Raw genomic sequence first — 10934 nt, 5'->3', positions numbered from 1 at the left:
AAGGAGTTGGAGTCAGAAAATCAAAAGGGCCGAACTCGCTCAGCATATCTTAAGCTCAAGGAACTGAAGAACAAATTCAAACCTCGAGTTGCTATAATCAGGGATGCTTTTGGCAGAATGCTAAATGATCCAGGAAGTATTAAAAGAAGATGGAAAGAATATACTGAGTCAGAAGATCAATACAGCCTTCAATATAGATTATATTTCAACATTAAGAAAACAGAAATTCTTAGGCAACATCATGATAGATGGAGAAAAGTTTGAAATTGTCAACTACTTCATCTTACTTGGATCCACAGTCAACACTCTTGATACCGGCAGTAAGGAGACATAATGCACTGGGAAAGTCTGTAGTCAGAGACCTCTCCAACTTACCAACGAGCAGTGATTTCAGTTTGAAGACTAAAGTGCCTCTGGTTCAGGCCATGGTCTTTTTAATCACTTGTATCTAAAAGCTGGGCAATGAATAAGAATGACAAGAATGATTGATGCTTTTGAGCTGTAATGGAGAAGAGTATGGAATATCCCATGGACTGCCAAAAGAACAAACAGATAATGTCTTAGGGAATGTGCAGCCAGAGTGCTTCTTGGAGGCAAACATGATAAAGTTTTGTCTCACATACTTGTTACTCACATACCATGTTGCTAGGGGGAGCTATTGTGTGGAGAGAGACATCATGCTTGAAAAGGTAAAGGGACCCTCAACTACATGGATTAACACAGTGACTGCAGCAGATTGTGAGAATGGCACAGATTAGGATCTGTTGTTCATCAGGTTACCATGAGTCATATTCGATTCAGTGGCACCTAACAGTGAGTATTGAGAGCCTTGGGACATGGTATGTTGCCAGCTGGGCTGCTAACTGAAAGGCCAGTGGTTCCAATCGAAAGATTATCAGCCTGCTCCCATTAAGACCTTTTTCCTCAGAAAACCAATGACGGGTTGTCATGCATTAGAACTGGCTCAGTAGCAGTGCATTTGTGTTTGAGTTAATGAGTCAGGTCTAGCTATAGGAGATGAAACCTCACAGGATTTGGATAGAAGGAAGAGTGAAAAGGCATTTGGGAAGATGTAGGCCTAAGCTAGCAGAAGAAGTAGTCTGTGAGTGGTACCAGGAAACACCAGAGGCTTTGGCAATCTTAGAGCAAGTCTGGATCATCGTTTTCTCCTACCAGTTCTAAGCAGAGCTTAATGCTTACGGTATGAGGAAGACAAAGAGCCCTTACTTTAGGAAATTTTTAGTCTAAGGCTCCCAACTAATGAGTACCCTGCATTTTACAGGATCTGACTCTGACTTAGGAGAGAAACCTTTATCCACACCCTCTCATGGGGATACTTAATGCAGCAGATGTTAGGCACCTGCAGTCTCACACTGATTTCCCTGCTTACTGGTCACAGATGATGGAGATAATTCCAGAAGGCACAGGCAAGGAAGAAAAGAAGGTGTCCTCAAAGAAACGCACAGCGACTGCACCTCCAGAAGGCCTGTTGCAGCCAGTGAAGCTCAGTCGGACAGAACTGTACAAGGAGCCCACCAATGAGGAGCTGAATCGCCTGCGGGAGACTGAGAGTCTGTTCCATTCCAGCCTGCTTCGTTTACAGGTGCTCTTGAGAGGCTGGGTTGGTGGGGGACTGGACCTGGGCTCTAAGTCTGTTAGACTTAAGTCTCCTCTCCCTATAGGTAGAGGAGCTACTAAAGGAAGTGAAGCTGCCAGAGAAGAAGAAGGAGCGCATTGATGTCTTCCTGCGGGAGATCAACCAGCGGATCCTGAAAGTTCCCTCAACCTCTGAGACAGAGGTAAGGCATATGTCCAGAGGGGTTGGAATGGTCAGCAAGGTCCCCAGTGGTAATATCTCAAACAGAGGCCATCCTGTTCTTTTGAAGAGTTGAGATATTAGGGAAGTCATCCTCCTTGCCAGAAGGCTCAGGTTAGAGTGTGGGCATTCACGTACTCATTCATTCAAGGAGCACTTCCATGTCTGGCAGTCTTCATGGACTTAGAGTATATCGGTGAAGGAAACTTCCTGTGTTCTAGTGTGGATGCACAGTAGATAGGAAGCACACAAATTATCTTAATATTAGAAGGTGGTAAAAAATAAAATGAAGGCACGTTAAGGAGATCTGAGAGTATTAGGGAATAGAAGTAGTTTGCGATTTTAAATAGCTTTGCCAAGATAGACTTTTGAAATGATAATTGTGTGAAATTTTCAGGGAAAGTAAGTCAGGAATAATGTTTTAGGAAGTGAAAAAGGCTAGTACATAAAACCTCAAAGGCGTAATGTGAGGAGAACTAGACAGAAAGGCAGTCTAGTATGTATGTATGTATGTATGTGGCATGCAGAGCCTTACAATCAGAACTTTGCCGGTTCTGCATGAAGTGAGGAGCCACTCCGTAGGTTCGGAGAGGTATGATATACACTGACTTGGGTTTTTAAGCGTTCACTCAGGATGCTGAAATAAAAATGCCACGTGCTCTCAAGTTCATTCTGACTTATACCAGCCCTCCATTGGGTTTCTGAGTTTAAATTTTTACAGGAGGAGACAGCCTCCTGCTTTTCCTGTGGAGTGGCATGTTGTTAGGGACAGTCAAGTGGGAGCCAACAGAGTTGACCCTCTGGCAGGTTTTCAGAGGCAGTAAATCATGTGAGAGAAAACTGCCTGTCTTTCTCCTGTGGAGCAACTGGTGGATTCAAACCAAGTGCCTTTGGGTTGGCAGTGCACCTCCTTAACCCCTAAGCCACCAGACCTCCCCGTGGAGCGGCTAGTGGATTCAAACTGCTGATCTTCCAGTTACCATAGCCTCTGATACACTATCCCAATAAGGCCCCCTCAGGTTGTTGAAAGTGGAATGGGAAGGATCAAGACCAGATAGGAACCTGCTTTGTACCGGTCCACAGAAAAGATGGTAGTCACTCAGACTAGGGTGGGAATAGAGAAGTGTTCAGTTTTAGATATGTTTTGAAGGTGGAAATGAGCATTTTTAACAAATATGTCAAGATGTTTTCAACATTTGTGATTTGAGCAACTCGTATAGAGTTGGCATTAAGTGAAATGGAAAAAAAGTATGTTTTAGGGAAAGCACTTGAATCTACCTACACCTGTCACTATTTCTGTCCTTACAGCTGACGGACCAGGCCTGGCTTCCATCTGGGGTGCAGGTTCCCCTCCACCAGGTGCCTTTTGCTGTGAAGGGCCGTTTTCGCTTCCTGCCTCCTGTCCAGGTCACCATTGTGGGCAGCTACCTTCTGGGCACCTGCATTCGACCCGATGTGAACGTGGATGTGGCACTGACCATGCCCAGGGTGAGAGGCCTGAGGTTCAGGACTGAACCCTTTTTCATACCATCTGCTTGCCAGCATTGCTGACAACTGAGTTCTAAATCTAATGAGCAGGACTCTGCAGTCATTTTGAAGGTAGCTGGGACGTGCCACTAGCCAGTTGCTGCCTCTTCTGAACTTTGCTTTCCCCATCTGAGGACTGACTTAGGTTCTGGCTTGGCTTTGCCAGGCTGGAGTTCTCACCCTGGCTTTATCTTTGCTCCCAAACTCTGTAACATCTCGCTGTCTTCTCTTCATCTCTCTGGCACCTATAGGAGATCCTACAGGACAAGGATGGGCTCAACCAGCGTTACTTCCGCAAGCGTGCCCTCTACCTGGCCCACTTGGCTCACCACCTGGCCCAAGACCCCCTCTTCGGCAGTGTTCGCTTCTCTTACAGCAGTGGTTGCCACCTGAAGCCCTCACTGCTGCTGCGGCCATGTGGTAGGAAACCACAGGGCTGAGGGCAGAGCATGGGTGACAAGTCCAGTTGGGGAGGCATACGGCCCTCATGTCCAAAGGCAGGGGGGCTGCAAGTTTAAGGAGATGTAGTGACCCTTCTCAACTCAAGGTGGCTACAGGGATCAGTGTCTCTTGTCTCTGCCCAGGGAAGGATGAGCGCCTGGTCACTGTACGTCTCCATCCATGCCCACCCCCTGACTTCTTCCGCCCGTGCCGCCTGCTGCCGACCAAGAACAATGTGCGCTCTGCCTGGTACCGAGGGCAGACTCCTCTAGAGGATGGTGAGCAAACACTGTTGCCAAGGTAGAGCTGGAAGGAAGGGGTGTTTTGGGGACTTAGGTCTTCATAGCTTGCCCTTTGCTCCCCACAGGGAGCCCAGAGCCCCCCACCCCCCATTACAACACGTGGATCCTGCAGGATACAGCCCTTGAGTCCCATGTGCAGCTCATGTCAGCTGTGTTAGGTGCTGCGCCAGGACTGAAGGACGGTGTGGCTCTTCTGAAGGTCTGGCTGCGGCAGAGGGAGCTAGACAAGGTGAGTGGGTTATGACCCAGCCTCACTGCCCCACTGAGTGGTGGGCTGGCTCTGGGCTCAAGCCTCTCCTTCCATCTCCTCTAGGGCCTGGGTGGCTTCAGTGGCTTCTTGGTCTCCATGCTGGTTACCTTCCTTGTGTCAACACGCAAGATCCATACCACCATGAGCAGCTACCAGGTCCTGAGAAACGTCCTGCAATTTCTAGGTGAGACAACTAAATTGAGAAAAGCCAAGGGTTCTGTCCTCCTGGGTTTTCTCTTATTCCAGTGGGGATCAGCCTGCTTTTTGCCATTAGACAGAAGAGTCCTGGAGATAGGCAGTCACAGAATGGGCAGCTGAGGGAGGCTGTCCTTAGGAGTAGGGTACCACTCACACACACCCCTTTTCTGGTTCACTTCAGCTACCACAGATCTGACAGTCAGTGGAATCAGTTTATGTCTCAGCTCGGATCCCTCCTTGGTGAGTTGGGGAAGGGTCAGGTCTGGGTGAGGTGACCTGAAGACGGTTCTAACACTGCTCTCATTCTCTTGTCCTCTCCCACACTTGCAGCCCGCCTTGGCTGACTTCCACCAGGCCTTTCCTGTTGTCTTCCTCGACCCCTCAGGATGTCTCAACCTCTGTGCTGATGTCACTGCCTCCACTTACCACCAGGTACTGTTGGGCTCCTGGATTCCCCCATATCCCAGCCCTAGACTTTGCTAGGACCAATACCTCTGAGCCTCCTCTCCAGAGAGCTCATGGGTCAGCAAGGGGTATGGTGATGCAGTGTAACATCTCAGTTCCTTCCTGACCTGTGGTCTCAGGTGCAGCATGAGGCAAAGCTGTCGATGGAGTTACTGGACAGCAAAGCTGATGACGGGTTCCAGCTGCTGTTGATGACTCCCAAACCCATGATCCGGGCTTTTGACCACATCCTGCAGTGAGTTTAGGGGTGACTGTGTGTTGGTGGGTCTTGTTTAACTGGGGCTACAGTGACTGAACGAGAAGCCCTTTTGGTAGACAGACAGTCAGGCCTAGACCTCAGGTGAGTCTTGAGACCAACAGACCCGACGCCTCCTTTTTCTCTGCACCCCTAGTCTACGCCCCCTCAGCCGCCTGCAGGCAGCATGTCACCGGCTGAAGCTGTGGCCTGAGCTGCAAGACCATGGTGGGGACTATGTATCAGCTGCCTTGGGCCCCTTAACCACCCTCTTGGAGCAAGGCCTGAGGTCTCGGCTGCACCTGCTGGCCCATTCTCGGCCCCCTGTCTCAGAGGTGAGGTGGTAATACATTTGTAGGAGTATGTGGAGAAGTGGAGAGGAATGTGGAGGGGGCCAGGTTAGAGGACTGTCAGTTGGACTCAACCTCTGCACCTTGCAGTGGGAGATCAGCCAGGAACCACCGAGGCACAGAGACCCCGGAGCCCTGACCCTGGGATTGCTCCTCCGGCCGGAGGGGTTGACCAGTGTCCTGGAGATGGGCCCAGAGGCTGACCAGCCTGAGGTGAGGAGTGCCCCTAGGGTATGGTGGCTGCTTTGATCCTTTCTTGGGAAGTCCAGCAAGTGCAGTAGAAGGAGTGAGGTGGGCGGTCTTCATGCCTGAAGCCTGTCAGCCTTCTGACAGCCCTTTTCCTTGGTCTCCATCCCTACCTATCTGTCGTGTCTCCTCAGGCTGCTGACTTCCGCCGGTTCTGGGGATCCCTCTCGGAGCTCCGGCGTTTTCAGGATGGAACCATCCGGGAGGCTGTAGTCTGGGAGGCAGCCTCTATGGCCCAGAAGCGCCTTATTCCCCAGCAGGTGGTCACCCACCTCCTAGCACTGTGAGTGATTGACATTTAAATGTGTGATTGGGGAGCCCTTTTCTTGGGATGGCCCTGGCTTTTGGAGTTGAGGAACTCATCTCCTGCTCAGCTCCAGGAACACAATCCTTGCGTGACTTACTGTTTGTGTCCCCATCCAGCCACGCAGACATTCCAGATACCTGTGTCCATTATGTAGGGGGCTTCCTGGATGCTCTGATCCAGGGCCAGAAGAAGGTAAGGCCCTGGGCTGGCAGTTGTAGAGGGTTTGTCCTTGGGCGTGGTGGGGTTGGCTTGGGGTGACACCTTCAGAGAGTACCTTGGCTGGCCCTCACTGGGTTGCACCACCTGCAGGGTCCAGCAGAGGGCGCACTGGCTCTTCATCTGAGCCACAGGCACATTCTCGGGTGGTGCGAGTGTACCGTAGGGTCCTGACTTTCTGACTTTCTTCCCCTCCTCAGACGTCCAACACGGGTGAGGAGGGCCTGGCAGCTGTAGTACGTTGTTACGATGACCTCAGCCGCCTCCTGTGGGGGCTGGAAGGCCTCCCGCTGACTGTGTCTGCTGTGCAGGGAGTTCACGCGGCGCTGCGCTACACGGAGGTGAGCACAAGTGGGCAGGGAGCCCCTTCTGCCTGGTAGCCCCCAGCTCTGCTCCAGTCACCTAGAATCCCCCTTGCTGGGGCGCTCTGGTGGCCTGGTGGTGAGAAGCTGCGCTACAATCCCAAAGGCATGTGTTTGGAATCCAGCCGCAGCTGTGCGGGAAAAAGAAGGGCAGTCTGCTTCCATGCGATTTACTGCCCCCAAAACCCACTGGGGGTCACCTATGGGTCCATTCCGACTCCATGGAACACAACAATGACAGTGGTTCCTGATTCTGGGTGCTGGCCTCCAGACCCATGCCCTTTCCTAAGCTGCCATTATTCTACAGGTCTTCCCGCCAACCCCCGTCTGGCCAGCTTACTCCTTCTATGAGCGCTTTCAAGAGCGAGCCTCACTGCTGCCCAGGACTGACAAGCCCTGCCCAGCCTATGTGGAGCCCCTAACTGGTGAGAGGACTCTTGGCAGGCGTTGGGGTACATGGGATTGGGCCGCAGCCACTTGAGACTGCAGTCACAGACCTAACACCTGCTCTCCCTCCAGTGGTCTGTCACCTGGAGGGCAGTGGTCAGTGGCCACAGGATGCCGAGGCTGTGCGACGGGTCCGGGCTGCCTTCCAGCTGCGCCTGGCAGAGATTCTGAAGCAGCAGCATGGGTTGCAGTGCCATGCCACCGCCACACACACCGATGTCCTCAAGGTGAGCATGCTGCCGGCAGGAGTATTCCGGGGAAGTCAAGGATGGCAGGGTGTGCTCGAGGATCCCCTGAGCCACGAGGCTGGCCTGGGGATAGAGACACAGAGCACCCCTGGGCTCCATGCTGACCCTTCCCACCCCTCTGACAGGATGGATTCGTTTTCCGAGTGCAAGTGGCCTATCAGCGGGAGCCCCAAATCCTAAAGGAGATGAGGAGCCCCGAGGGGATGATCTCTTTCAGGGACACGCCTGCTTCCCTTCGCCTGGAAAGAGACACAAAGCATTTGCCTCTGCTCACCAGTGCCCTGCATGGGTATGGCCACCTGCACAGGCCCTCCCCACCCGGTGCCCTTCCCAGCTCTTCTGGCTGCCTGTTCCTGTTCCTGGGGAGGCCACATGGGCTCATGGTCAGGGATTTGCATCCTGAAGTTAGGCAAGACCAGCAGTTCTGACGCACCCTTTACTGTTTGTCCCTTTTATCAGATTGTTCTCTGGACCTTATTTTCCTCTTCTGTATCATGGGGATAACAGTCAGACCAGTCACTTGGTGAATTTGTGAGGACAGGCGATTACATAGATCATTAGTGCAGAGGCCAGCAGCACTAGGTCGGGTGGTGGCACTGGGTTGGGTCCCCGAGTCTCATTGGCTTTATCCCTTTCCCCCCCTTAGACTTCAACAGCAACACTCAGCCTTCTCAGGTGTGGCCCGGCTGACCAAGCGGTGGGTGCGTGCCCAGCTTCTGGGAGACGGGCTTTCCGATGAGAGCCTGGACCTGGTGGCTGCCGCCCTGTTCCTGCACCCGGAGCCATTCTCCCCACCCAGGTAGTTTCCTCTGTCTCCTCAAGCCCTTCTCCCCTCACAGATAATTTCCCCTGTCTTTCCCCTAGCAGAGAAATTCCCCTTGTAGCTAGCCTTCATCACTCATGCTGCCCCCTCAGTCTAGCCAGGGGTGGGGGTCAGAAGCAAGTGGTTTTTAGACTCTCCCATCCCGGTGCACACTGGGGAGTCTGGGCTCCCTACGTTCTAGCCAGTGAGGAAAAACTGGGAGGTGAGTTGGTCTGTAGGTTTTGCTCACTCGCTGCCCTCAGTTCCCCACAGGTTGGCTTCCTTCGTTTCCTCTACCTGGTATCAACGTTTGATTGGAAGAACAACCCCCTAATTGTGAACCTCAACAGTGAGCTCACTGGTGAGTGGAATGGAGGTCAGGACTCTGGAAGAACTACCCCTTAGTACTGTAGACTGTGGACCAGGTGAGGGTTTTCCCTGCCAACCTGCTAGGTTTTCTCCAGCTCTCGCGTCCCAGATGTCTAAGCCTGGCGCTTAGGGTAGGGAATTGTTAGGGGGAAGAACCCAAGTCAGGCCTTTACAGATCTCTTGGTGTGGTTTGTCAACATGATAGCCAGACAGAACGGACAGTAGATGGGAAGCCAGCTGTGTTGGTGCTATGCAGGGGGCAGGAGAGCAGGATGAGGGTCCTGGAAACCCGTTGAGTCTTGTGGCCGGGAACAAGGAAGGTTCTGAATTAGAGGAGATGCCCAGACCTCTTAAGGGGTGGGGACGGCGAGTTCTGGTTGTAATATGAGGAGTTCTTGGTGCCAGCAGCGAGCATGGTGTCAGCTTCCTAATTCCCCAGGTGTATGGGGCACAGGAGAAAGGGGGCTTGGGGCAGGCCTCAGCTTGTGCAGTCCCGGAAACCAGATGGGTGTGCCAGGCAGTGGAAAATTCTGCTTCTGATCTGGGGTTAGAAAATGCCCCCATGTTTGAGTAAATGCAGAGTTCCTTTGTCCCTGTGGGGGTAGGGGCTTTCAGAAGATCCCCCTGGGTCATTGCTGCACTTTATCGTATGAGAAGCTAGGGAAATTGAGGTGTCTGGGGAAGGAAGGACTGACATGAGACTCCTTCTTTGACTCCAGCGGAGGAGCAGGCAGAGATGCGCAGTGACTTCCTGGCAGCTCGGACACGACTCCCCGTCATGGTCATTCTTACCCCCCAGGACCGTAAGAGCTCCGTGTGGACACAGGATGGGCCTTCACCTCAGGTTTGACGTGATCCCTGCTCCTGAGTGTGTGTGGTTTCCTCCCTGATAGGAAAAGCAGGGCGAGCCTGTGCTGAGGGAGACCCATGACCAGGTCTGTTCTCATGCCACTGTGCCTTCCAGATCCTACAGCGACTCGTGGTCCTGGCAGCTGAGGCCCTGCCTGTCTTAGAGAAGCAGTTGATGGATCCCAAGGGACCTGGGGACATCAGGGTAAGGCCCCGACTAAGAGCAACTCCAGGACTCGAGGGGTTCTGACTTTGAACCCTGAAAGGCCAGTGTTGAAGGAGCCCCTCCCAGAACCCCATCCCCAATTTTGGTGACCATCCAGAGATGGCAGTGTTGGAGCGAAGAGGAATCCAGGACCTGGTTTCACTCAGGCCTCATGCTTCCAGCTTGTGTTCCTTCTGGACTCGAGTTTGCACCATTTACTTTGGGTGGTTAACAGAGAGGACCCTGTCTAGAGCGGCTTGTGGTCTTGCTCCCAACCACACGTGGACCCAGCTCACCCTTCCCCACCCTTCCTCAGACAGTCTTCCGGCCACCCCTGGATATATATGACGTGCTGATCCGCCTGTGTCCCCGCCACATCCCACGGCACCGCCAGGCTGTGGACTCGCCAGCTGCCTCCTTCTGCCGTGGCCTGCTTAAGGAGCCCCAGCCCTTGTCCTTGATGCCTGTGGTGGGCTATGACCCTCCTCAGCTCTACCTGGCACAGCTCAGGGTAGGTCCTCGAGGGCTGACTGTCAGAAGACTCCTGGGAGAAGCTGGGCCATAAAGGAGATGCTGCAATGCCTGCTTGTAATCTCGTCTCTTTCCTGTCTCCTCTCTAGGCAGCCTTTGGGGATCTTGCCCTCTTCTTCTATGACCAGCATGGTGGGGAGGTGATTGGCGTCCTCTGGAAGCCTGCCAGCTTCCAGCCACAACCGTTCAAGGTACGCTGGCTGGTGACCACTCTATGTCTTCCAGTGTCTGTGTGACTGTGTGGTCTGCTCCGTGAGTGTCTGGTGGGCATGTCCTGGTCTGGTGTCTCTGATGAATCTTTGTGACACCCCTCCCTTGTTGCTTCCTTGATTCCTCCAGGCCTCCAGCACAAAGGGGCGCATGATAGTGTCTCAGGGTGGGGAGCTGGTGACGTTGCCCAATGTGGAAGCAATCCTGGAGGACTTTGCAGTACTGGGCGAAGACTTGGTGCAGACTGTGGAGGCCCGAAGTGAGAGGTGGACTGTGTAGATTCCAACTCCAGGAATAAACTGTAGATGGGCAACAGGACTTCTGAGCCCTCGAGCAAGATATCAATGGAGTAAACTTCATCTTCATTGGATATGGAAGGCCTGCTGGCCTAAACACAAAAGCCTAGCTCGAATTTTCTGTCTGATGCCTTAGGGGCCTGCACCAGCACTGGGTCAGGAGCCATGATGTTCTATGGAGTCCCCTAGGCCCAAGAGCCTGAACCTCCTATGGAGTCCCCTAGGTCCAATAGCATGAACCTCCAGAAGGGGAGTGGGCGGC

At 52.9% G+C, this 10934-nt stretch overlaps 1 protein-coding gene across 1 annotated transcript in view; it reads left to right on the top strand.

Annotated features, from left to right (window-relative positions):
• NOL6 (nucleolar protein 6 (RNA-associated)) overlaps positions 1 to 10655 on the top strand; it is a 16933-nt gene extending 6278 nt beyond the window's left edge. Inside the window, exons 2-26 of the mRNA XM_006898542.1 lie at positions 1400 to 1603; positions 1683 to 1799; positions 3125 to 3304; positions 3595 to 3763; positions 3928 to 4062; positions 4152 to 4315; positions 4400 to 4520; positions 4716 to 4774; positions 4865 to 4966; positions 5119 to 5234; positions 5392 to 5569; positions 5675 to 5797; positions 5965 to 6113; positions 6254 to 6329; positions 6554 to 6694; positions 7023 to 7140; positions 7235 to 7389; positions 7536 to 7699; positions 8057 to 8209; positions 8476 to 8573; positions 9301 to 9425; positions 9546 to 9635; positions 9952 to 10146; positions 10256 to 10357; positions 10506 to 10655. Of these exons, the coding sequence (XP_006898604.1) occupies positions 1400 to 1603; positions 1683 to 1799; positions 3125 to 3304; positions 3595 to 3763; positions 3928 to 4062; positions 4152 to 4315; positions 4400 to 4520; positions 4716 to 4774; positions 4865 to 4966; positions 5119 to 5234; positions 5392 to 5569; positions 5675 to 5797; positions 5965 to 6113; positions 6254 to 6329; positions 6554 to 6694; positions 7023 to 7140; positions 7235 to 7389; positions 7536 to 7699; positions 8057 to 8209; positions 8476 to 8573; positions 9301 to 9425; positions 9546 to 9635; positions 9952 to 10146; positions 10256 to 10357; positions 10506 to 10655 (3384 nt within the window). The remainder of the gene's footprint in view (positions 1 to 1399; positions 1604 to 1682; positions 1800 to 3124; positions 3305 to 3594; positions 3764 to 3927; positions 4063 to 4151; positions 4316 to 4399; positions 4521 to 4715; positions 4775 to 4864; positions 4967 to 5118; positions 5235 to 5391; positions 5570 to 5674; positions 5798 to 5964; positions 6114 to 6253; positions 6330 to 6553; positions 6695 to 7022; positions 7141 to 7234; positions 7390 to 7535; positions 7700 to 8056; positions 8210 to 8475; positions 8574 to 9300; positions 9426 to 9545; positions 9636 to 9951; positions 10147 to 10255; positions 10358 to 10505) is intronic.
• Positions 10656 to 10934: the final 279 nt, after the last annotated feature.

Source organism: Elephantulus edwardii, unplaced genomic scaffold (assembly GCF_000299155.1).
Source record: "Elephantulus edwardii isolate Elephantulus edwardi_28Jun2011 unplaced genomic scaffold, EleEdw1.0 scaffold00232, whole genome shotgun sequence".
Classification (NCBI taxonomy): domain Eukaryota; kingdom Metazoa; phylum Chordata; class Mammalia; order Macroscelidea; family Macroscelididae; genus Elephantulus; species Elephantulus edwardii.
The sequence above is the reverse complement of the archived record's forward strand: the minus strand, read 5'-3'. Positions and strand labels throughout refer to the sequence as shown.